The sequence below is a fragment of the Strix aluco genome, chromosome Z (genome assembly GCF_031877795.1).
Source record: "Strix aluco isolate bStrAlu1 chromosome Z, bStrAlu1.hap1, whole genome shotgun sequence".
Classification (NCBI taxonomy): Eukaryota; Metazoa; Chordata; class Aves; order Strigiformes; family Strigidae; genus Strix; species Strix aluco.
The window spans coordinates 57,627,202-57,653,653 of NC_133971.1; the positions used below are offsets into that span (position 1 = coordinate 57,627,202).

At 42.2% G+C, this 26,452-nt stretch overlaps 1 protein-coding gene and 1 long non-coding RNA gene across 9 annotated transcripts in view; one reads left to right on the top strand and one right to left on the bottom strand.

Annotated features, from left to right (window-relative positions):
- FAM174A (family with sequence similarity 174 member A) overlaps nt 1-10,188 on the bottom strand; it is a 22,345-nt gene extending 12,157 nt beyond the window's left edge. Inside the window, exon 1 of one of the 2 annotated variants that reach the window (XR_012621592.1) lies at nt 9,818-10,188. Coding sequence is in view for 1 of the 2 variants with exons in the window: in XM_074812332.1 (XP_074668433.1) it covers nt 9,818-10,095 (278 nt within the window). In the remaining variant the exon portion in view is untranslated. The remainder of the gene's footprint in view (nt 1-9,817) is intronic. The other variant, XM_074812332.1, reaches the window with a different exon arrangement.
- LOC141918192 (uncharacterized) lies at nt 10,185-25,713 on the top strand. Of its 7 annotated transcripts, XR_012621595.1 has the most exons (4): nt 10,185-10,258; nt 11,444-21,369; nt 21,958-22,056; nt 22,189-25,713. It is a non-coding gene; the product is annotated as an uncharacterized LOC141918192 (long non-coding RNA). The 7 variants fall into 7 exon arrangements; XR_012621594.1 differs by having other exon boundaries at nt 11,444-22,056; XR_012621596.1 differs by having other exon boundaries at nt 11,444-19,472; nt 19,957-25,713.
- Nucleotides 25,714-26,452: the final 739 nt, after the last annotated feature.

Below are 26,452 nucleotides of genomic sequence, written 5' to 3' on the forward strand. Positions count from 1 at the left end.
TGATACCTCCATTGGGATGTGGCAACACCCATCTTGCCATTTTATTCCTAGGAATTGAATCTCCCTTCCAGGCCCCTTAACTTTCTTTCACTTGATGGCAAAACCAGCCTTCAGGAGGATTTCAGTTATCTTCTTTCCTTTTTCAAAGACTTCCTCAGCTGTGTTCCCCCATACAATGATATCGTCAATGAACTGCAGGTGTTCTGGAGCCCCACCTTTCTCCAGTGCAGTATGGACCAGTCTATGGCAAATGGTGGAGCTGTGTTTCCACCCCTGGGGCAATCGATTCCAGGTGTACTGGATACCCCTCCAAGTGAACGCAAACTGTGGCCTGCACTCTGGTGCTATTGGAATGGAGAAGAACGCGTGAGCAATGTAAATCGTGGCGTACCACTTGGCTGCCTTCGACTCCAGCTCATACTGGAACTCTAGAATGTCCGGCACTGCAGCACTCATCAACTTCATTCAGGCCACGGTAGTCCACAGTTAGTCTCCTTTCACCATTAGACTTTCTCACTGGCCATATAGGGCTGTTGAAAGGTGAGTGAGTCTTGCTGATCACCTTCTGGCTTTCTAGGCAACGGATCAGCTGATGGATGGGGACCAGGGAATCTCAGTTGGTACGGTACTGCCGCCGGTGCACCGTCTTGGTAGCAGTTGGCACTCGCTGCTCTTCAACCTTAAGCAACCCCAACACCGAGGGGTCCTCTGAGAGGCCGAGTAATGTGGGCAATTGTTCAACCTCCTCCAGGGCAGCTATACCAAAGGCCCACTGGTACCCTTTTGGGTCTTTAAAGTACCCTCTCCTGAGGTAATCTATACCTAGGATGCACGGGGCATCTGGGCCAGTCACAATGGGGTGCTTATCCCAGTCCTTCCCAGTTAGGCTCACTTCAGCTTCTAATAGGGTCAGCTGTTGGGATCCCCCTGTCACTCCGGAGATACAGATGGGTTCAACCCCACTGTAGCTTGATGGCATCAGGGTGCACTGTGCGCCGGTATCTACCAAGGCCTTATATTCTTGTGGGTCTGATGTGCCAGGCCATCAGATCCACACCTTCCAGTAAATCCGATTATCCCTTTCCTCCACCTGGCTGGAGGCAGGGCCCCTCTAATCCTGCTCAGCATCACTCGCTTGTCCTAAGAGTGACTCCTGCAACAATGACTCACAGGTCCCCTCAAGAGGGTCAGGCATAACGTTGGCCATTCTATTCTGTCTGGGGGATTTCTGACTAGACACTGGAGCTGCGTCCCTCTTGGAAGACTCCCCTTTCATGGTGGTCTTCCCTTCCAGCTGCTGTACTCGTGCAGCTAGGGCGGGAGTGGGCTGTCCATCCCACCTCCTCATGTCTTCTCCATGGTTGCAGAGGAAGAACCACAGGGTGCCCCGTGGTGTGTACCTTCCACTGCCCTTCTCTTGGGTGGGGAAACGCCTGCTTCTAATGGCTGAGACATTGGCCCGTGCGGGTGGAATGTAGAACATGTCTTCTTCCACTTTCTGGAGCCTCTGAGACAGTTCCCTTACAGCTGAAACCCAGGCATGTTGGGAGGAAGGGAGATTTCCCTTATATTGCTGGAGCTGGGCAGCCACTTCATCCACTGTTTGAGTCTGGGTGTCTCGCCACCAGGACGCTACTGCTAATGCTTTGGAATGTGCTTCTGGTGCACTTTGCAGGAACTTCTGCCACATCAGCTGTGTGCGAGAGGCCTGATCTGGATCCATGGGTGCCTGCTCATCATTCAGATCACCATAAACCATATCAAACACAGCCAATTCCCTGAGGTTCTGAATGCCTTTCTCCATGTTGGTCCACTTGCCCAACCGACATAGGACATTATCCTTGTAGGGGTACCTCTCCCTTACACTGAGCAGGAGTCGCCTCCAAAGGCTGAAGGTTTGAGTCTGTCTCCCTAACGCCTTGTCAATGCCAGCCTCCCTGGACAAAGATCCCAGCTGCCTGGCCTCTCTCCCCTGTTGAACAGATCCCCTGTTCAAAACACCAGCTCCACTTATCCCAGCATTGGAGCAGCCAGGTGAAAATCTGCTCACCTGGAAGGCGTCTGAAATCCTTCCGCATATCTCGAAACTCACTCAGGGATAGAGATCGGATGATCACCTCCGGCTCCTTCCCCTGTTCTCGTGCTGGGCCTGGCTCATGTCCATCCCCTACTATGCGAGCTGACTTTTTGGTGTATTTGTTTTTCTGTATCGTGGCAACTGCTACTGGCATTGCTTGTCCTTCTGGCCCAGCTGCTGTGTTGGTGGAGGCAACTGATACTGGCACTGCCTGTCCCCCTGGCCCAGCTGCTGTACCAGTAGGTTCACTTTCAGATCCTGCAGCCCCTTCTCCCCCTTGAGGGCAGTGAACAGTGTTAAAGATGACATGGTAAGCATGGGCAAGTCCCCAGCACATCGCAGCGAGTTGTGTCTCCCGGGGTTTGTCAGATTGGCGACACACCTTTTTCAAACACTCCACCAGTTTGTCAGGACTCTGCATTTGTTCAGGAGTGAAATTCCAAAACGCTGGGGGTGACCACTGACCCAGGCACTTGCCCATCTTTTCCCACAGACCTTGCCATTTATAACTCTCTGCCCTCAGGGCAGGTTTCTGGGTGGTGCCATTATTGGAGAAATACTGCATGGCCCAAAACAAGATCTGGCAGACACTCGGAAAGCACAATGCCACAAGCACACTGGCCTGGGTGCTCCAGGGATAGCTGAAACTCTCAAAAACCGAGAGGATCTCTTCCCCTGGCTCACCCATAGAGGGGGTGAGACCCCTAACAAAAGCCCAGGCAGCAAACAGGTACTGGTTCACCCCCACAAGCAGTGATACAAGCCCATTATAAGCAGTCAGTAGCCAGTACAGCAAAACAAGACCCTTGACACATTTTCCACCGACAACAAACATCAGCACTGGGAACACACAGTGGACATAAGGATTAATCCAGCCCCACCACACAAGCAAGTTGGCCAGCATTGCAAATGTTCCTTATCAAACAATACAAATAGAAACAGAAAAATTGCACCTAACAGATTGCTCTAACACACCTTCTCTTTTTGTCCTTATCTCAACCCTCTCAAGCCCCACATTGGGTGCCAAAAAAGGCTGTGGTGGTTTAGGCCCTGCCGGGACCCAAGACCACGTTGCCGCTGCCCCTCCCCCACCCTCGTACCGAACAGGGCAGGGAGTGAAATACAAACCCCGGGGTTGAGATAAGGAAAAATTTAATACAACAGTGTAACAGCAACAAAACGAACAACAACAATTACAATAACAGTAATAACAATGAACAGAACAAGAGATATACCGTGCAGATACAGCAGTAAGGGCACCGAACCCAACAAAGGCCGTCTACCGTCTTTCTGCGCTTGGGTGCCTGGACATGACATCAGCATGGTATTGAATAACCCAGCTAGAGCTCCCCCCCCACTGCTGGGGAAACTTAACCCTATCCTAGCTGAACCAGGACAACTGCTGACAGAAATCTCAAAATCTCAGTCATCTCAGGCAGTTAAATGTTAGCATAGATCCCAGAACTTCCTTGTACAAAAAAGTATTTTCAATTACATATGTGTAAGTTTTCTGAATGCTCATCAGCTGTATCAAATACAACCAAACAGCAACAGAAGAATCATTAAAAAGCAAAAAGACAAGGTACCTTTACATGAAGGAATTTTCATTTTTACATCAAGTTTTGACAACTTATTTATTTAGTTTTGTATATCAACACATTGATAGGATATATCTTGAGGAACTGTGGTATTTTCAGTGTCAAATACCACTTCAGTTAGAAGTGGCAAACTTCTTTCAAGAAACAAGATGGTTCAAACACAATTCTTACCTGAATATGATACCAAATAAAAGGGTCACAGCAATATTTGTCCTTAATTTTATGGAGAAAATTAATTTAGCATCATAATGGTGTAAAATATTTTTTTCAAGGACATTTCCACATATTTTCTGTGTAGAACATAAGATTGTAGAATGTGCAGAATAATGGCTGCTTACAAACTGACATAACTTAAACAGCCTTCAAATAACATTCAACTTCTTTTAGGGAAATCCTGAACAAAGGAGATTTAAACATGGCCTGAAACAACCTACTCTGTCCTTAGACTGTACCAGAGAAGAAAAACCAACACTGCATGCATTAGAGAAAAATCTAGACAAACAGAAAGAAAATAGGGGTTTTTTTGTTTTTTTCTCAAATGACATGGCTTTTCAATGCTAATAATCACACAGAGAAGCTAGTGCTATTAATGAAATCTGTAAATGCTTTCCAAAAAGTTGAAGACTTCCTCATTATACTGTCATATGATTCCACTCCATGCAAATTCAAGCAACTTAAATTAAATTTAAAAGGCTGATTTCTGTATCGGGGCGACTGATACAGGCATTGCTTGCCCTCTGGCCCAGCTGCTGTGGTAGTGGAGGCGACAGGTACTGACACCGCTTGTCCCTCTGGCCCAGCTGCTGTGCTGGTGGAGGCGACTGGTACTGGCACTGCCTGTCCCTCTGGCCCAGCTGCTGTACCAGTAGGTTCACTTTCAGATCCTGCAGCCCTTTCTCCCCCTTGAGGGCAGTGAACAGTGTTAAAGATGACACGGTAAGCATGGGCAAATCCATACTGTTTTAGTGCCATAAGTGAAGTCCCACACTAGCAGCATAATCAGCAATACCTTTTCTTAAAAGAAGACTGACAAATACAGCGGCACTGGTCTAACAGAATTACTTAGATTAATAAAAGACTTAACAGAACTCACAATACATATCTAGAATTTCTATCATGATTACATACACTGTATATGGCATACTCATTGCAAACTGCAAGCTTAACATACAAATGTCTCTAAATGGTAAAAGAAATGTTAGCACAAAATAACATTTTCCTGTAGTCCTTTCCGTCTGTGTAAGAGGAGAACAAACAAGTTATATTACACTATCCTAATTTGTCCATGTGTAAGGTACTACTCTTGCTGCAAACCACAAACACTTTAAACAGGATCAGTTCAATAAAGTAGCAATTCCTAATCACCTATCTTCTTAGGTAAAGTGCCCTTCTACTAGAAGCTTTTTATTGTTAGTAAACTCTACAATAAACCAACCTCCTCAACTCATCACCCTTCAGCTTCACAATATTTTAGAGGATTCCGAGAATCATGTGCCAAGGAAATTGCAGCTCTCCCACCACCTCAACCTACAGACAAGTCTTACTTATGGGCCAGTATATGCCTTTGCAAAAGTGAAACTCGAGATTTTCTTGCTCAATAGTTCCAAAGACAGACTACTTTCAAACAGGTGGATAAGTTATGAGAAACACTCACAGCTCAGCAAAAATATCATGGAAGAGTTTGGTAAAAGTCTGTGTGACACAACTAAGTTTTATCTGTCCCAGAGTTGACCCAATGCTGGGAAAGTTCCACCCTGAAGTTTTCTCATACCTTGTGCTACAAAATACAATATAGTTAATTCATAGTCTCCATTAATGAGCATTTTTAACTAAATTCATTTTTCCTGAACTATGAGCTATGTCTGTTACAAAAAGTATTCTCATAAAGTTATTATTTGAAGTTAACTGAGCCTTTATTCTGCAAAAGGCATGCTTGAGCTACAGATTTCACACCCATGAAAGACATTTAGTAATCACCTTTCAAAAGGCTTACATCCCAGAAATCTGTTTTAAATTAAAATCATGATACACGGTTCAAACCGAAACATATTTTGGATGTCTTACTTAGCATGACAAATTATGTAGCACACTTTTATCTAAATTGAAAAGCTATTTCACCTCATCTGCTACACCTTTTTTCTCATCACCTCAGAAAGGCTTAAGATTTAAGGGCATGCACTTCTTCCTACATAAATGTGGAATAAGACCTTTGTCTGCTATAGGCTTTAAGTTAAAAAAACAAAACTCTCCAGAGTAATAGGCAGAAAACCCAAAAGTATGTATGAATTTTAAATTTACCCTTTCTATGTATCATGAAGGGCAATCACACACATAAGCTATTTTATGTAAGTATCAAAACTAAGAAGCAAAAAAGACAATAAAACTACACCAGTAGACTGAACAAGGCATCGGTGTGTCTCAGTTTTCTTATTCCTAGCTCTGATGGATGTGCTAAATACTTCTGTTATAAAAGGAGTTTGATATATACCAGAATAAAAATTCATAAAAGACAAAAACTTTTATTGTAATTGGCAGAATTAGCTACTGCAGTAAAACAAGTCTGCGCAAGCAAGACCTCCGGTTGAAGTGACTCTAGAAAAAGACTAACGTCTCACTACAATAAAAACTTTTTTTAACCAATGCGATAGGAGATACCCAAAAAACAGTAACAGCATCAACAGAAAAAAATTACTGTGAGAGTGGTAAAACACAGGAATGTGTTGCCCAGAGAGGTTGTAGAATCTGCATCATTAGATATTGAAAACTCAACTGGACAAGAGCTGACCAACTTGCTGTAGGTGACCCTGCCACTCTGATTGTCCATTTCATTTGTCACCGTTATCAACAATGCCTCCCAAACTAAGCTTCTTAGTGTATCAGGAGGAGAGGTGCAAGCAGACCAACCTTTATAATCAGGGGGTTCAAACAGCAAGACCCCATAAAAAGCTAGAAATGAAATTAAGATTATTCTTTTTCCTGATGGAGAAATTGCATCATCAGCAGTATCACTTGAGAAAGTTGACAGGAGATTGCTATATCTTACATAACCATTCCCAATCAAAATTCATCTCCTGTACGAAGAGAAGTTAAGCGTTAGCCATATTAGCAAAGTTGCATCAGCTTGCACAAGTTTTTCTTGAAAATGTATTTTCAGGGCACCATCTTCAAGAAAATCACATGACTCTCAAACCAGAAAAGTCATACCTTTATCAAAATGTATAAAATTCATAAAGGAAACGATTACTACCTTCCTGAGTCAGGCAAAGCTTTGGCTAAAGGTATCTCAACACAGAGTACCTAGATTTTCCAGGTAAAGTCTCTAACAGAACTTGAAAAACATTATTTTTTATTTTAAAGTTACAGATCTTTCCTCTGAATAAATGAAGCAGAAGGGTGTGTATATATTAAGGAATGGAATAGAACAGAACAGAATATTTCAGTAGGAAGGGACCTACAATGACCATCTGGGTCCAACTGCCTGACAAATTCAGGGCTGACCAAAAGTTAAAGTGTATTATTCAGGGCATTGTCCAAATGCCTCTTAAATGCTGAGAGGTATCAGGCATCAACCACCTCTCTAGGAAGCCCGTTCCAGTGTTCGACCACCCTGCTGGTAAAGAAATGCTTCCTAATGTCCAGTCTAAACCTCCCCTGGTGCAGCTCTGAACCATTCCCATGCATCCTATCACTGGATATGAGGGAGAACAGATCAGCACCTCCCTCTGCACTCCGCCCCCCTCGGGAAGGTGTAGATAACAATGACATCACCCCTCAGCCTTCTTTTTTCCAAGCTAGACAAGCCCAGTCCTTAGCTTCTCCTCACAGGACATGCCTTCCAGCCCTTCCACCAGCTTTGTTGCTTTCCTCTGCTTACATTCAAAGACCTAAACATCCTTCTTAAATTGTGTGGCCCAGAACTGCTCACAACACTCAAGGTTGAGGCCACACCATCACTAAATACAGCAGGATAATAACCTCTTTTGACTGGCTGGCTGTGCTGTGTTTGATGCACCCCTGGATGCAGAGGTTTGTCGCTCTTGGCTGCCAGGGCACACTGCTGACTCATTTTGAGCCTGCTGTCCACCAGCACACCCAAATCCCTTTCTGCAGGGCTGCTCTCCAGCCGCTCCTCTACCCATTTACACTTGTGCGGGCACTACTCTGCCCTAGGTGCGGAATCCAGCATTTGGACTTGTTAAATTTCATCCCATTAATCATCTCCAATGCTCCAATCTATCTGGATCCCTCTGCAAGGCCTCTTGTTCCTCAAGAGAGTCAACAGCATCGCCCAGTTTAGTATCATCAGCAAAACTGCTAATGGTGCATTCAACTCCTACCTCTAAATCACTGATAAAAATATTGACCAGAACTGGTCCTAGAATTGAGCCCTGAGGAATACTGCTGGTGACTGGCCATCAGTCAGATGTAGCCCCATTCACTATAATACCTTGAGCCCTGTCATTCTGCCAGTTCACCACCCAGTGCACCACATACCTACCCATCTCACAGTTAGACAGCTCATCCAGAAGGATGCTGTGAGGATGGTATCAAAAAGCTTACTAAAATCCAGAAAACCTACATCCACTGCCTTCCCTTCATAAGCTAGGTAGATGATCTAGTTGAAAGTTTGTAAAAAGCCCTGAAGTTTTTATGTCTGATAACAATATACATTGTTTCATCCCAAGAAAATATTTCAAAAGTTAGTATGTTTGTACCTAACCCTTAAAATTCTTATACAACCATTGCCAAAAATATTTCAGTCACAAGCTCAAATTGAAAAGCATATGCTTCATCTATTCCAAACTTCAGAAGCAAGACGCAACAGAAAGATGCAGAATTACAGAGTAACATGAGGTTTAACATGCAGAACAGCAACCTTCCTAGTGCCAAAACCAGAATATCAAAGAATTGCCACTTATCCAGAAAATAATGGCAGTAGACAAGAACTTCCTTCTCCAGCTCCTGCAGTAAGAGGCTTTTACTTATTTATTTGGCCTTTCCATAGTACTTGTCAGAACTCCACATCCAACAGGCTCCTATTAGGAGGAACAGGAACACTGAGAAGTACTCTTGTCCATTTTCACATGCTTAAAAGATTATGCTGTTTCCTTTAAGATATGATATCATCAAGATATGCACTCTAATGAAAATAGGACTGAAGACTCCTTAAGAGTAATCTGTAGGAGCTATGGAGCAATCAGGATATCCTAGTTTACTTGCACTTCATGTCTTAGTAAGTGCTCCACATAGACCATCTTTCAACCACATTTCTCGAATAAATTATGAAGGTACTGGACACACTAACCACCAGTATATCTAACTGTAATGAAAAGTACATAGAGAATCTGATGCATAATGAATGTGCTTCATGCATAATCACACATTTGGGCCTGGTGCAGAAATGTTCACAGGTTAAGCATGCAAGAGAGCAAGTAAAATCGCAAGGACAACAAAACACAGTGACAAACACTGTCATTAACTGTAAAAGCATATGCAGTTATGCAGCCAATAGTTTTCATGAGAAACATGAAGGCAGTTCACTGGTAGTACAAGCTTTTTAAGGGCCCTTTCCTTAAGAAAGTGCAAAATAGCTAAGTTTACTGAAAAAGAAAACATGAAAGATGTTTACTGATAAAGAGAAGATAGACAAATTCGGTACTTCAGTGAGACTGAAGTTTGCAAATGGGACAAAAATAACCCACAGAATGTATAAAATTAAATTCAGGTGGACTGACATGTCAGTAGTGACAAGTCCACTTGAAGGCAACAGGAGGGAGACAGAAAAGGCCCGACACTGATGAGTGGCATCCCTGCTGTGAGTGGAGCCCGATCAAGCACCTTTCCGCCCACATGTGGCAGGGAGGCAGCACCAGGAGTTTCCCAGATGTCTCAGTCACCAGCACTTTCCGCAGGCAGCGGAGACCGGCCCTGCACGCTGGCCCTCAGTCAGCCAGCAGCTGAGTGGACCATGACAGCCAACACAACCGGCCGGGCCCGGCGCGGCGCTGGTATAAGTAGGGCCAGCCTCAGCCCCTCGGCGGTGCGCTGCTTCCACACGGTGTCCCGGAAGGGGTTAGCAGCGCCTCCCTCGCCCGCCCGCTCCCCGCGACAGCGCTCCACCGGGCGCGGCCCCCGCCCTCACCGCACGGTCCGGATCACGAAGTAAACGATGAGGGCGGCGCTGGCCACTACCAGCACGGACAGGGCGCGCTGGGTCATGGGCTGGCCCTGCTCGGGCGGTGCCGATACCTCGGCCAGGCGGCTGCTGCTGCTTCGCGTGGCGCCCCCGCCGGCCACCTCTGTGGGACGCGAGGAGGAGGTGGCAGCACTCTGGAGGAAAAGGGCTGCCGCCACAGCCTCCCCGCAACAGGCAGCTAGCAGCAGCCCCACCAGCAGCCAGAGCAGCGGCGGCGGCCACATGTCTCCCTCTCCTCCTGCCCGCCGCGGGTACCTATGACTCCTGCCGCCCGGCGCAGCCTAAATGCTGCCGGGCCATGCCACCATCCGGCCGCCGGAAGCGGAAGCACTTGTCGCCCGACGCTGCCATGGAAGAGCCGGACAGCTAGTCCTGCTCTCGGCTGCGGTGAGATAGAGCTGGGCGGAGTGGGGCTGCGTGGGAGGCAGAGCGCGGGTAGGTGGGAGGGAGTTTTGGTTCCCCACGCCCGCCGGGGACCGAGTTGTAGACCCTGCAGTGTGCAAACTTCTGCTTAAGGGGCCCACTTTCCTCCCGCCGCCCCCGGGGGGCCCCGCGGGCGTCTGCGGGACAGGGGCTGCGTGTGCTGGCTGGGTAGGTGGGGTGGGGTGGCTGCAGACGGTGGCATCCACAGCAGCCTGCTCTGCTTTCTGCCTGTTGGGCCGTATTCTGGCTTTCAAAGCTTGAAGATAACTTTCGTAGGTCGAGCTAGTATGGGATATTCATTTTCTCAGTTGTAATGGCCAGACGTTAAGGATCTGGTGATGAGGTGCCAGCTTTGTGACCTGCTAAGCTTTTCCTATATTAAGCGTTTTGTGAAATGGTTAAGGAAAGATAAGCAAAAGGAGGATTTGAAAAATAATTAGGGCCTGAAGACACAGACTACACTTTTTACTTCATTGAGGTCAAGTGATGGAAAGATCAGCAGAACCACAACCAAAGGTGGTGGAATAGTTGATACGTTACGAAGCTAGTGGACATTCATGAACCTCAGAGACAGGACCCTGACTTAGATTAATGCTTTGTACAGAGTGAATCTGCCATAATGTATATTACACTTGTCACATGTGTCTGGTAAAATAATCCTTTAATAGTTAGTGTCCATTATTAGATTATGTTCTTTAGCGCATTCTTTGTGAACAGTAAACTACAGCATGGCTTTCAGGGGTCAGATGTGCATATAGAAGGAGAGGAAATCCACACTGGCAGTGAGCTCTTTTTCATTTGTTACAGTGTAGAAGGAAATGGATAAAATGCCAGAGCAGCAATGAAGCCTTGTACCATAATATTTCTGGAGACTTATTTTGATGTCCCAGAGCCTTAAGCTTTTCAGTTTGTCAATCATATCAGGTCATGTAAAATCACATACAGATAATTTCAACAGTGATTAGTTAACGAACTATTAAGTTTAGCTGTTTTCTTAGTTGGGAAAACAAGTTCAAGGTCTTGTGTCACACAAACCATGAGACAATTTGGAAAGGGTGAAACTGATTTAAATAGCATGTGTGCCATTTAACTGTCATCTATATGTCTTCCCCTTGAAAAATCACAATTTTTATGGGAATATTGTTTCAGATGCTTTGAACAACAGTTTTTGCTGGAGGTGCTGAAGGAAGCATGTGAGTAAATTTTCTTGATTAGCTTTTTCCATGGTTTATAAGTTTGACAGAGTTTGACTGGTTGAGGTCCCTGCACCCGCCTTATCTATCAGACTTCTTCTTCCCTATGAATTCCCTTCAGGTATATTTCTTCCTGACAAGTCCAAACAACTGCCTTCCAGCACAGTGGCTTATGACTGCGGAAAGTGTTATATTCAAAAGTCAAGGAGAAATATTTTTTAGAATGTCAGTCATTGATGTTAAACTGTCCTAAAGAAATGTCAGTGATGCATGGACTTTGTAAGGTGTAACAGTGCTGGGATACTTGCTCAGGGAAATGTGGTGACAAATGCATGGCAAACAGTATGTCAGCTGCAAAGTGTGAGGGTAAAAAGGGGGATTGTTTTGGTCAGTGAAGACTATGGCATGACTTAATATTCTAATTTTTTAATGTCTATATTTGCGAAACTATCCTTCTTAAAACTGAGGGTTCTAGCGGTGTATGGCTAGGGAAAGTTGTTTTTTGAAGTTTCTTCCAAAATGAGAAGCAAGTGCTCTTATTTCAGCAAGGTAAGATAGTCTTTCAATTTTCAGAATAGAAATCAAAGTACAGCAATTAGTGTTCTTTAATTATTTTGAACAAAAGACAATTACTGAAGTCTTTGTAGATTTCTTTGGGGTTTTTTTAGTCATTGGAATGCATAAATTTGTTTAGTATTCAAGTAAGGTATAAATAAACTTCAAGTTTGTAAGCAAAAATTTGTTTTGAGAGAGCTATAGGGTAGTTCTTCAATGAAATGTGACGTAACTTTGAGCCTGCATGTGGAAATTGATTTGACAGTCATATTTAAGTTTTTTTAAGTGTACCTGCCTGTTAGTAATTGTTGTCTAATTTATTGCTTGGAGCCAAAGACAGGAAAGAGAATTAGAAACAAATGGTGACATTCTGCAATCATCCTGATACACAGCAGCTTATGAAAGAGGTGTTTTAGGGTTGTATTCCCCCGTTCCGTGTGTAAATTGTGTAACTTTTTTCACTTACAAAAGAAGTAATGAACATTCACTTTAATATCCTACACGCAAAAGGTGAAAGAACTTGAGTGCCAGTGAAAGACCCTGAGACTACTAAATTGTCCATTAAAATTAATTGAGCTTACTTGACTTTCACCTTTGAGAGAAACAAAATTGGCCATTTTTTTTAGTTGCTTAAAATAGGAGAAATTACTTTGCAAGATTATGTGAGTGTCAAGGATGCCTGGGAAGGGGCCTTTTCATCAGGAAATGAAGTGGTAATTCGGAGAAAGGCACTTAGGAGCTCTGTATATTCTTTCTTTTTCTTGTTTTGCTAGTTCAACTAAAATGCCTTTGTGTGCTTCCTGATACTGGTAGAGATAAATGGCACAGTATAGAACACATCTATTTCTTTCTCCCTCAGACCTATCAGTCTGTAGATGTCATCTTTTACAAAGTCCTTGTGGAACAACTTTCAGGTGATCTTGAGAAATAAAGAAACCAGAAGGGACCATGCTTCTCTGCTCTGATAGGAGGCCACTCACGTACAAACTGTTCTCTGCCCATATAAGCCCTATTAAGCTCTTGAACCCTGAATAGCACTATCCAGTTCTATTGGTCTCCAAACCACATTCTAGTCACTATTATTTATGCTATCTGAGGACATCATTGTCCAAATATATCTATACTTACCCTTGCATAGATCGTAAATCTTTTCAAGCAATCAATTAAAAGAAGCCCATAGGTTAATCTGTCCCTTTTCTTTTAATGACTCTTCCCATGATAATATGCAAACTAAGTAACGATGAGCTGTGGCAATGGTTTGCAGAAGAATATACTCTGCAAAGGATTTACAGATACATTTTGTAAAAAACCACATATATAACTTTTCTAAAAAAAGAAAAAGTGATGCATTTTACATTTATGTATGATCAGCTGGAGCTTGGTCCCTGAATGCTTTTTAGAATGCAGCTGAGTGCCTCTTTAGGTAGATGCCTTTAAAAATTTAGCTATTTTGGTCTACATAATTGTTATTTTAAATGTGTACATTAGCTGTGGACCAAACTAATAAAGCTATTGTATTTAAAGAAAACTTTGTGACAAAGACAGTATGATTTCCTGGATGTAAAAATGGTATCTAGAATCTGAAGGTAAGGAATATTTCCAAAGTTTGAGAAAATACTGCCTAAAATCAGGCTTTGAATGGTATTCTGGTGGTGCAAGGAGATGTACCCCAGAAGAGACATGGAATGGCTCTTCCTGTACATGTGCAATTACAGAGCCAGAGACTACTGTATCTAGTACCATTGAAGTAGAACAATTCTATGGTGTTCTTGTCATGGTACTCCTGCACAAGATGTTTATCATAATTAAAATAATTGATTGTATTTCTGTGTAAGTTTTTGACAAAATGCCTTGAAGGGACTGAGGAATCTCATCATGTTTAGTATTATATATTCATGTTTGTTTATTCATATTATATTTTCATGTTTGTTTGTTACCTTTTGTCCTTGTAATACCAAAAGGCTCTGGTAGTGCCAGGATCAATTTCTTGTGCTCAAGAACATGAAGCAATTAAGAGGACAAAAGAATACTGCAACAAAAAATATCTCATGCTTTTTATTGTAAATCATTAGCATATACTTAGGAATATATCACATAAGTTTAAATTCTTTTTGGAATAGATTGGGGTGATATTTGCTAATAAAATCTCAGCATTTTATGCACTCTGTGTTTTGCTTTCTTATTTTAAGCAGGAGAAATATAAAAGTTAACAATAAATGTTGGTCACTTACAGTGCTTTTGTAAAACTGGGTTGCCAGTACAGTCTGCTTTTAGTATAATGGCAAATTGCTGAGGGTAGACAAGCTACTTTAATTTGTTTCAAAGAAGAAATCATTTTATATACAACTATAAAAAATTCAGTAGTTTATAGCAGCAATAAATTGGTTTAAAGATTTTAAAATGAGTTCTTATTACTGGTCTGAACAAATGTTTCTTTGGAAGGTTTTCATCTACATCAGTGTCTTCTAGTATTCCAGTGAACAGTATTTTTCTTTCATTACTCTCACATTTATTTTTACATCCAACAGCTTCCAGCAGAATCTAGGCTGTTTACCTACAGATGAAAACTGGAAGGGCTCATAATTTGTATCGTGCATTGTTATATGTGACCTTCTATCACAGTCCCCTGATTATTTTTTTCTTAACTAAATTGATCTAAAGTTGTGGTTTCTACATGTTTTGAGCCTATGGAACATTGCAGCCCCTTCCTCTGTCACAGAGACATTGTAAACTTCCTAGAGGCACACTGTGTCTCGGTTGAAGTAAAAAAGTGTTGCTACCAGACACTGTCAGCTGCAGTGCTTCCTGAAAATCTTCTGCTCTGTCCCCCATAAATCACAGCTGTCCTGGCCAAGTGATGAGCAAAAGGACAAAAAGGCCCCAGTAGAAAGAGCCACAGTGAACGTGATATATTAATTGTTCTCATGACAGCTGCTCATTTCTTTTGTGGGCTGCTTCATTGTACACAGAGACTCACCTGCACAGATGTGCTACTGTTGGCAAAATATGTCCACATGATACGCATCCTTGATGCCCCCATAGTAGTCCTGTCCCTTCCTGGAAGCACTGACTATTCTCTAAAAGTGTGAGTGGCCTGTGGCTGTTTCTTGATGCTGAAAGCATGTAGGATGTCTGCTGTTGAGAAGAGTTGGAGGTTGGGGCCTCAAAGTAAACAGTACCACTTTAATTACTTCTTAAAAATCTGATGTATCTGTTTTAGAGATTTATGTTCACGACTGTTTCATTAGGTGCCAGAAATTTGTCAAGAATTTCCACATGCATGAGTATTCTCTTGGCTTGCATGATTATTTACATCTTAAAATTATGTTTGCTTGTTTCTGAAACTTTTGTGTTTTGCTTGTTTGCATTCATTCTTGCAAAAGCATCAAGAATTCAATATGTTGCCTCAGTGGAGAAGTATACTGTTTAGGGCTTTAGTGCACTCCCAAAAGATGACTTTTGTGAACTGGAGGGGGAAAAAAAAATCAAACCAAAAATAAAGTCTCTGCAGTTTTTCTTGTGTTGTAAACATCTCCAAAAAAGGTTTGGTTTAGGAACAATAAAAATACAACAGTTAAAATGGATTTCTGTAACTGATTTATTTATTTCCTCTGTAAAATGATACCACGGTTTTCCGCTTGGAGCTGCGTGGACTGTTCATAAACTCAAACCTCAAAGGGTTAGATTCTCAGCATCACACACACATAAATTACATTAAAACTCATAAGCTTAGATGCACAAAGTATCAAATTCTACTGTAATCCTAGAACAGATAATGATGTTAAAAGAATAGTTTAATACCTGACTGGTTTTCAACATAAAAGTGAGTTAAAAATGTTTTCATATACAACCTACACCCATGAATCAGGGTGTCAGAAAGCACAGCTTTAAAATTGGACTTTAAGAAATGTTTTTATCTTTCCTTAATCTCTGTCTTCAAAGACACACTGAGTGAAAGACAGAAATGAAGAGCAGACCATATTTGGGTAAAAGTTGACTTCTATTTAAACAAATTATGAAGAACACTTGTTTGTTTATAACACTTCTTATTTATTATTCTTGATACATATTTGGAGGTGTTACCTGTCAGTAATGATACAGAGAAATGATTACTTGTTTTGAGACTTATTTACTTATAGCAAAACTACTTAGCAACTTATTTACTTACTTATAGCAAGTTACAGTATTACTTACAGTATTTTTGAATATTGCTAAGAATCCTGCTTGCCCAGACTGTTCTGTGGAATTTTACCAAGGACTACTCTGTCCATCAAAACAAAGCAGTTTACTGTGAAAATCTACCAAGAACTGCAGTGTTCAGCAAAATATCATGTTTTTGTCCTTGAGGAACAGGTGTGCTCTAACTAGTTGGACCTCGGTAATGAGTAAAGATAGCCATATACGGATTGTAGAAGTTTCATTGGTTCCCTTAAATAAGATAGGATGAGTAAACCGGCTGAAAAACATTTTTGTTGTTCAAGAAATTGGCTAAGAGAATCTGCGCATGCTCCGGGGGGAAAAAACAAGGTGAGAAAGACTACGAGCCTTCCTCCCAAAGACCCCCGAAGATGACCACCACGAGGCAATGAGCAGGTGCAAAGATAACATAAACTGCTGACACCAGCCTCTAGAAGTAACCCAGCTTACTCATGCATATGTATGTCTGTGTTATGTAATCCAATGAATATGTATATACACACTCTATGAGTTTTTGGTAAAATGTGAGGTGGGTGTGCAAGCTTTGTGGAGAAATCCCCTTGCACCCCGGCGCCAGAGTAAACATACCTGCTGTATAACTCTATTCGAGTTGTACAGTCTGTTTTCCACAAGTCAGTTGGCACCCCAGATGGGACCCTCACTGTCTGGCTGCAGGACCGGCTGAGAGGGGGACGTTCTAGGCGTGCCCCAAGGTTTCTTTCTCGGAGAACCTCCCTCGCTGTCCCGATATTGGCAGGGGCAGACAAGGAACATCTATCGGTGGATCAGGTATGTTGGAGAATGGGGAGACCTGTAAGTCGTGAGAGATGTCCTACACGAGGTAAAGAGTCTTTGTGCTCGCCCCTGGGGTTGGGGTTCAAGTCCCCAAGTAGAGTGGTAGTGGGCCTGTGGGTGACAGAGTAGTTTCAACACTGACCACATTGGTATCCTAGGTCAACTGGGGTACTCCTAGTATGGGGGTACAGGAGTGGTGTGGCATTGCCATGTTTCCATCAAATGTAAAATCTGGTACCGTTTATAATAATTTAGTCAATATCGATCAGGTGTGAATTTGTGGTAAATGATAAATGTCAAACAGCTCATGGTATATGATTTATGCTTTTGGCTTTGATTTATGACTTTTATGATTTAGCAATTGTTGTAATTGGTATTTTGATGTTTGTAGTATTTGTCATTTTATGTTGTGTGAGTAATAAATGTAAGAGGCCTCTTTGTGTGGTTGTGTGATTGTTCTGCGGGTGTGAGACGCAGCCCAGCTGCAGCTGTGGAGTGCGGAGTTCTCTGATCTGCAGTTCCGTTATCCCGCGAGGGAAGCGGCCGGAGAGGAGCGAAGTGGAGGGCAGACTCTGTACCAGTGGGCGGTAATGCAGGACGACTGAACATTCCTTAGTACAGAGCGCCCTAGTGCCCGCCCACTGGGTCACTGGTGCTGCCTGTTTGTTCATGCTCAGTGTTTTAAGTGTCATAGGTGAAATATCTCCTCTAGCAGAAGGCAGTAATTCTCTGTTAATTGTTGTCTTGAATTTAGGTGCACACTCTGTGGGGAGAGTGCACCCTTGTACCATCTGCCTGAGGGGAATATTGTCAGCTTAATCGGGTAGCGTTTTAAGGTAAAGTAGACGAGATGGGAAGCGGCCAGAGTGGGGGAATAGTCAAAAAGAGTCCCCTAGGCTGTATTTTAAAACGCTGGAAGAAGATAGGGGACCTCCAGGCGCAAGTGTGAATAAAAAGACACTAATCAAATATTGCAATCAGTGGTGGCCCCTATATAAATTGGATGAGGGGGAAAATGGCCCCTTAATGGGTCCTTGAATTATAACACTCTGCTACAAGTGATGCTGTTTTAAGGAGGGATGAAGTCTCCTATGCAGACATGTTTTTCACCCTCCAAGACCATCCTGAATATCAAACAGACTGTGGCCTGGCACCCCCATGAGATCCACTAGTGCTGGCACTGGAAAAAGAAAATAAGAAGGAAGGGAGAGCGAAAGGGGCCGAAATAAAGGATTTACCTAAACCACTGGTAGGAAGCCAGCAGGAGGAGAGTGAAAGTTTGGAAGAGCCAGAGCCAGGCTCCCTGCCTCACAGCCCCGTATCTGGGGAGAAGCCAGCGGTGGTGCCAGCTGCTCTGAGAGAGGCCGCAGGGCCGGATAGGGGGGGCCCTGTCAGAATAAAAGTCCCGTTCACTTCCTTTGATCTTGCAACTTGGAAAAGTGCAGCGAAGGGGTATTGCAGCGACTCTGTTGGGGTGACCAAGCATTTTCAGTTTCTAATAAAACACCCACACTGGGACCCCAACAGAGGAGCCCATATGAGATTGGTAATGCATATAGAGATTGGATTGTAAGGGGCATGGAGCAGGCTATACCGAAGGCAATTAACTGTGCAGCCCTATACACAGGGACCTAAAGATACTCCATCAGAATTGCTGGAGAAGCTCTGGGATACCGTGAGGCGACACACACCCTTAGATCCAGGATCAGAGGTGGGAATACAACAGTTAGCGTCATTATTAGCACATGACATTCGAAAGAAGTTGCAGAAGCTGAAACAGCCAGAGAGTGGGAATTTGGAGACCTTGTTGGACAGAGCATAGAGAGTATATAGCAATAAGAGAGGAGGAGATTTGCATCCTGTTGTAGCAAACCCATATACAGTATTAATTAGATTAGTACCAGAATTGTCTCGGTTTACCGTACTGGACCTAAAAGACGCCTTCTTTTGCTTGCCTTTGAGTGCCAAAAGTAGTCAGTTATTGTTTGCATTTGAATGGGAAAACCCAGAGTCCGGAAGGAAGATGCAATTAACATGGACTGTGCTACCCCAGGGGTTTAAAAATAGCCCCACTCTTTTTGGAAACCAACTAGCTAAAGACCTGGAGCAATGGGAGCGACCACATGGAATCGGGAAAGTTCTGCAGTGTGTAGAGTATTTATTAATAGCCACAGAGACTAAAGAAATGTGCATAATATGGACTATTAGTTTATTAAGTTTTTTGGGACTTAATGGCTATCGAGTCTCTCTGCAGAAAGCCCCAGTAGCTCAGCAGCAAGTAACCTACCTTGGATACGAGGTTACAGCTGGTCAACGGACCCTAGAACTGGAAGGAAGGTGGCCATCTGTCAGACCCCTCGGCCACAGACAGCTAAAGAGCTCCGCTCCTAAGAATGACCGGATGGTGTCGCCTGTGAATATATAACTACGGACTCATGGTAAAACCCCTTTATGAACTATTAAAATCAAATCCGAAAACCCTCATTTAGAATGGAGGGGTGAACAGAGCATTCTGTCAGCTAAAAGAGAAGCTGATAGATGCCCCTGCTTTGGGTTTACCAGACATCACTAAGCCTTTCTGGTTATTCTCCCACGAGAAACAGGGAACAGCCCTAGTGGTCCTGGCCCAAAATTTGGGACCAGATAGAAGGGCAGTGGCATACTTCTATAAACAACTTGATGAGGTAAGCAAGAGATGGCCTAATTGCCTGAGAACAGTAGCAGCAGTAGTTCTAAATATCCAAGAAACACGAAAATTCACATTGGGCCAGAAAATCACAGTACTAGTATCCCACACAGTGTCTGCAGTACTCAACATGAAGGGAGGACACTGGCTTTCACCCCAAAGGTACCTGAAATACCAAGCCCTCCTAGAGGAACAAGATGATATAAAAATAGAATTTACTAATATTGTCAGTCCAGCTTCTTTTCTTAGTGGAACCACGGGAGAACCTGTGACACACGACTGCCTGGAAACGGTTGAAGCAGTTTATTCCTGCCAGCCAGACCTCAAAGAGGAGCCATTAGAGGAGGGTGATGAATCCTGGTATACAGATGGGAGCAGTTTGTTCTGAAAAGGTATACACAAGACAAGATACATGATAACCACCGAAGATCAGGTAATAGAGTCTAAATCTCTTCCTGCAAATACCTCAGCACAAAAGGCAGAAATAATAGCTTTAACTCAGGCACTAGAAATGGCCAAGGGTATAAAAATGAATATATGAACGGACTCTAAATACTCTTTCAAAGTGGTCCATGCTCATGGGGCAGTGTGGAAAGAAAGAGGACTCCTGTCTGCACAGGGAAAACATATAAAGCATGCCAAAGAAATCCTCAAACTCCTGGAAGCAGTGCAGCTACCTGAAAAGGTGGCTATAATGCATTGTAAGGATCACCAAAGAGGAAGTTCCACCCACGAACTTGGCAACGCTATGGCAGATCATGAGGCCAAAAGAGTGGTAAAGAAGGTAAAGTAGAAGTGCAGTCTTTGGTTCCAGATGGTAAGATACAAATTGATTTTTCTGAACTCCCAAGAAAAGGGGGTTTCAATACTTTTTGGTCTTGACAGATACCTTTTCCAGGTGGCCAGAAGCATTCCCTTGCTGAACTAATAAAGCCAGAGAAGTAACTAAGATATTGTTACAAGAAATAATACCAAGGTTTGGGGTTCCAGCAACAATATCCTTAGATCAGGGATCACATTTTGTGGCAAAAAAATTGTCCAGCAGGTTAGTAAACTTTTAGAAATAGACTGGCAATTACATAATTACATACACCGTACAATCCACAAGCCAGTGGTCAAGTAGAAAAAATGAATCATTTAATCAAACAACAAATAGTAAAACTAGGCCAGGAAGCTGGATTGTCCTGGCCCCAAGCATTGCCCTTAGGCCTTCTAAGAATCAGGACCAAACCCAGAACTAAGGAGGGATTAAGTCCTTTTGAAATAGTATATGGGAGACCATATATGATACAAGCAGGAATATCAACCCAGGTTGGAGATGAAATACTAACAGATTATGTTATAAGTCTACAAAAGCAGCTGCGAGAAATAGAGAAATTGGTCCTGGGGACCAGGGCTCGATGTCTGGATGGGCCTGTACACAACATTAAACCTGGTGATTATGTCTATATCAGATCTTTTTCAGATTCACCTCTGGAACCTAAATGGGAAGCTCCGTGTCAGGTGTTACTAACTTCCCATACAGCAATAAAGATTAAGGAACAGACATCGTGGATACACCACACCAGGGTGAAGAAAGCCCGTAAGCCAAAATGGGAATCGACACCTGTGGGACCGCTAAAGCTTCGCATCCAAAAACGGTGATATGGGTATGGGTGCTTATAATTTTGCTGAACTGTAATTTAACAAGTGCTTGGGAATGGCCTTGGACAGATGCTTATTTTGGACATACAGGCCTTATGGGAAAGAATCTATAGGAAATGAATTTAGCAACTGTTATAATATACGACAACATGACATTTGTCTGGACACCAAACAAAACGTCTGCCAATTTGAGATTCACCCTAATGAAACCCCAGAGACTAGTATAATTTACATGGGTATGGGATGTATTTGTTTAAGAAGCCTGTGTGACTTTGTACAAGTAGATGAGCTTATAATAGATACAAGTAATCATTCGAATGTGTGGAATGCAGGCACCATTTCTTACGTTGTCTTGTAAGCAAATACTCACTGTAACCTAGATTTGCTCCTTTGGGGGTGCTGGTTTCTGCCAGCACTGTGGGGCTAGCTTTTTTGTTTTTTTCTCCCTTTTAAAATGTGAGGTGCTAAGTACCACACTTTGTAAGGGGGAAACACAACTAGCATTTTAGTATAAGTGCAGTGTTTTCTATTAAGGATGATATTTTCCTAACTACAGTCAGATCTGTAACCTCTGCTTATCTCTGCTGGGCTAGTGATGGCTGCCAAACAAGAAAACATCCCCTCTGCTCTAAATGTAGTGTTCACAGAAAAAGAACAAGGGAACAGATACATTGGTGTGCATCAGCATTCCTGTAAGTGATGTAAATGTGTCCCCACATCTCTTCTGCAATCCTTCATATACATGTTTCCCACACAGTTTAAAGTAGTACTTTTATCATAAGACTCAGTATAAACTTCTTTCTGCACACTTTTGTTTTCTTTAGTGCTAGAGGAAGACTGGTGTTCAGCAACACATCTTACCCTCTTTTTCATACCTTTGAAGAAGCTCTTCATTACTTCCTTTACTTCATCAAACATTCATTACTTCAATTAGCACAACCTTTCCTTGAATGTACAGGTTTGGTGAGTTTTATTTGCCAAGTGTGGAGATTTCTGAATAGTAAGTGTGTGTTGAGATGTCTTTGTTTTTTTTTTTTTTTTATTTGCCCAACCACAGCCAAATTTTATGTATTTCTGAATGTTTTCAGTCCACTTATCAAATAAAACAGTTCTGTAATAGTGTAAGAAAGAGGATTTGGAGAATTAAAATGATCATTGCTCTGTTGTCATACACATTTTGATACAAACAGATCCAAAAAGTTACCCTAGTACTGTTTACAGCTGTTGTCAGCAATATTTTCAGCTGCATCATATTTTTAGTTTAGTGAGCCAAATGCAGGTGACTTTCCCTTTTGGGTACATGGGCCTAGGTACTAAAAAACCTGCCAAACGTAACCTAGATAAGTGTGATTACTACATTATCTTCTGTATTCTTTATGCTTAATTAATAATTTTATGCTTAATTGGGTCACAACAACCCCGTGCAATGCTACAGGCTTGGGGAAGAGTGGCTGGAAAGCTGCCTGGCAGAAAAGGACCTGGGGGTGTTGGTCAACAGCCGGCTGAATATGAGCCAGCAGTGTGCCCAGGTGGTCAAGAAGGCCAATGGTATTCTGGCTTGTATCAGAAATAGCGTGGCCAGCTGGCCTAGGGAAGTGATTGTTGCCCTGTACTCAGCACTGGTGACGCCACACCTTGAGTACTGTGTTCGGTTTTAGGCCCCTCACTACAAGAAAGACATTGAGGTGCTGAAGCATGTCTGAAGGGCAACGAAGGTGGTGAAGGGTCTAGAGAACAAGTCCTGTGAGGAGCGGCTGAGGGAACTGGGGTTGTTTAGCCTGGAGAAAAGGAGGCTGAGGGGAAACCTTATCGTTCTCTACATCTACCTGAAAGGAGGTTGTAGCAAGGTGGGTGTCAGTCCCTTCTCCCAAATAACAAGCGATAGGACAAGAGGAAACAGCCTCAAGTTGCTCCAGGGGAGATTTAGCCTGGATATTAGGAAAAATACGGAAAGGTTGTCAAGGATTGGAACAGGCTTCCTAGGGAAGTGGTTGAGTCACCATCCCTGGAGGTATTTAAAAGATGTGTTGATGTGGCACTTAGGGACATGGACTTGGCACTGCTGGGTTTATGGTTGGGCTCTATGATCTTAAAGGTCTTTTACAACCTAAATGATTCTATGATTCTATGATTCAATTTCGTTAGTCTTACAGGGTGTGATTTCAATTATACTGTTCCTCTCACAACTTATCAGTTGTTACGATCTAATTATGAGTTAATTCAAGATTGGCAGCCCACTCCTATTGGAATGGATCTGACCCTAGTAAGAAAACTTTTGCATCATGAAAATTTAAAAAGATTGATGAACAGGTCCAAAAGTGGACAAAAGACTTTAATTATTGTTCAGCATGATACAGAGAGAATACATCAAATCATGAAACGAGTGAAATCAGATGGAGAACACTATTGGTGGGATGTGTTTATGGGCTATTCCCTATCAGCTACCAAAATCTTAAATATACTGACTCACCCAATATTGATATTGCTAATAATCACAACAATATTAACGACAGTAAAGTTTATCTTTGGTGTAAATTGGAGAACCTAACAAAACAGATATGGACCTTACAAAGAGTAGTAAAATATAATTAAACCCTTTTGACTGCAAAAGAATTTGCTTAGGGAAAAAAAAGGGGGGAATTGATACAGAGAAATGATTACTTGTTTTGAGACTTATTTACTTATAGCAAACTGCTTAGGAACTTATTTACTTACTTATAGCAACTTACAATTTTACTTACAGTGAAACCTGCTTGCCCAGACTGCTCTGTGGAATTTTACCAAGGACTACTGTGTCCATCAAAACAAAGCAGTTTATTGTGAAAATCTACCAAGAACTGCAGTGTTCAGCAAAATATCATGTTTTTGTCCTTGGGAAACAGATGTGCTCTAACTAGTTGGGTCTTGGTAATGAGTAAAGATAGCCATATATGGATGGTAGAAGTTCCATTGGTTCTCTTAGATAAGATAGAATGAGTAAAACCAGCTGAGGCAGATGACAGGTGACATTGCTAAATTAGGTTCTTAGAGTGATAACATCCATCTTTTCCACCTAAAGTAGATTAGCAGAGTACTTACGAAAAGGGGGGAAAAAAAGAACACATTCAAACTATACTTATGTACAATTTTATTCCAAAAATGTGCCTCACAGGAGTGTTGAAAGTACCTTTAAAATTGTAATGTATTAGTAATCTTTTAACGTCAGGGGAGAATACTGGTCCATGTGTTTGAATCTAATACTTTATGATAGAAAATGAAGCTTGCAACCTTTTAACAATTATCTGCCACATTTAAATTAATATTGTAATACCTACTTCTTCCTATGTAAGAGATCATGTTGTATCAGAGGAGATTTAGGAGGAAAGTGAGAGGACATCTTGCATAAGTTTTCTCTGTGGCTGTGATACAGAGAAATGATTACTTGTTTTAAGACTTATTTACTTATTTACTTATAGAAAACTGCTTAGCAACTTATTTACTTACTTATAGCAAGTTACAGTATTACTTACAGTATTTTTGAATATTGCTAAGAATCCTGCTTGCCCAGACTGTTCTGTGGAATTTTACCAAGGACTACTGTGTCCATCAAAACAAAGCAGTTTACTGTGAAAATCTACCAAGAACTGCAGTGTTCAGCAAAAATATCATGTTTTTGTCCTTGAGGAACAGGTGTGCTCTAACTAGTTGGGCCTCGGTAATGAGTAAAGATAGCCATATACGGATGGTAGAAGTTTCATTGGTCCCCTAAATAAGATAGGATGAATAAACTGGCTGAAAAACATTTTTGTTGTTCAAGAAATTGGCCAAGAGAATCTGCGCATGCTCCGGGGAAAAGTACAAGGTGAGAAAGACTACAAGCCTTCCTCCCAAAGATCCCTGAAGACGCCCACCAGGAGACAATGCGCAGCTGCAAAGATAACATAAACTGCTGACACCAGCCTCTAGAACTAACCCAGCCTTACTCATGCATATGTATGTTTGTGTTATGTAATCCAATTAATATGTATATCCACACTCTATGAGTTTTTGGTAAAATGTGAGGTGGGTGTGCAAGCTTTGTGGAGAAATCCCCTTGCACCCCGGCGCCGGAGTAAACATACCTGCTGCATAACTCTATTCAAGTTGTAGAGTCTGTTTTCCGCAAGTCAGCTGGAGGAAATATAAAAGTATATTGACTGTAAGTGATGCCTGTAGTAGAATTGTGTTTCAGACCATACTTCACACTGAAGTCAGAATTTCCATTTTACTTCCTTATTTTGTCAGATGAATGTCTGCCTCTCAGAAACTTGTGACAGTTTATATATGTGTATAACATTCATGATACAAATTTCAATATATAATTTTAAAACATAATTGGAAGTTTGCATTTCTTAATGAAAGCTTCGAATAACAAAAAAGGGAAAGAACAGCATCCTAAAAAAAAAATCTAGTGCTGCAGCAATCAGGAACCTACTAGAAGCCAATATAATTCGCCATCAATACTTGCTAACATACAGACTTGAAAAGTATTTTTTGGGTTGGTATGAGAGGCAAATCCCCACTGCTGTTGCCTCTTTTGCCTGCAGGAAAGCTGAGTAGATGGTGATGATGTCTTTGGTTCTTCTTCACCTCCATGCATCTGTCACCAAAACCGGATAAAAGAACTTTTCGACACCAATGTGATGTAGATAAGCAGACATTCCTTTATTAACGGCTGGGTGCACAGGGGAGTCATCTCACCAACAACGCACGCCTAACTCGTGTAACATGATGATTGGATGTATTGGATACAGTAATACATATTAATCAAGTTCTCATTCATAAACATGTTAACTCCCATAATTCATTTTCTTATTTCCACCTCTTTCCAGTCATGTGCACTTGAGTCCTGAAATGAGTCAGGGGGCTGCTTTTGCGACCACCACGGACTACTGACCTAAAAGAAAGACGCTCCAATGCCCTTGACCCAAGGATTTTTGGCTTACAGTGCAATTTTAACATGCTTTGAGGCCCTTTCACAATGTAACTTTTACAGTACCTGGTCTACAGGGCAATAAATCGTCCTTACCAGACAGTCTAATAATGGTACCTCATCAAGAGTCTTATTCT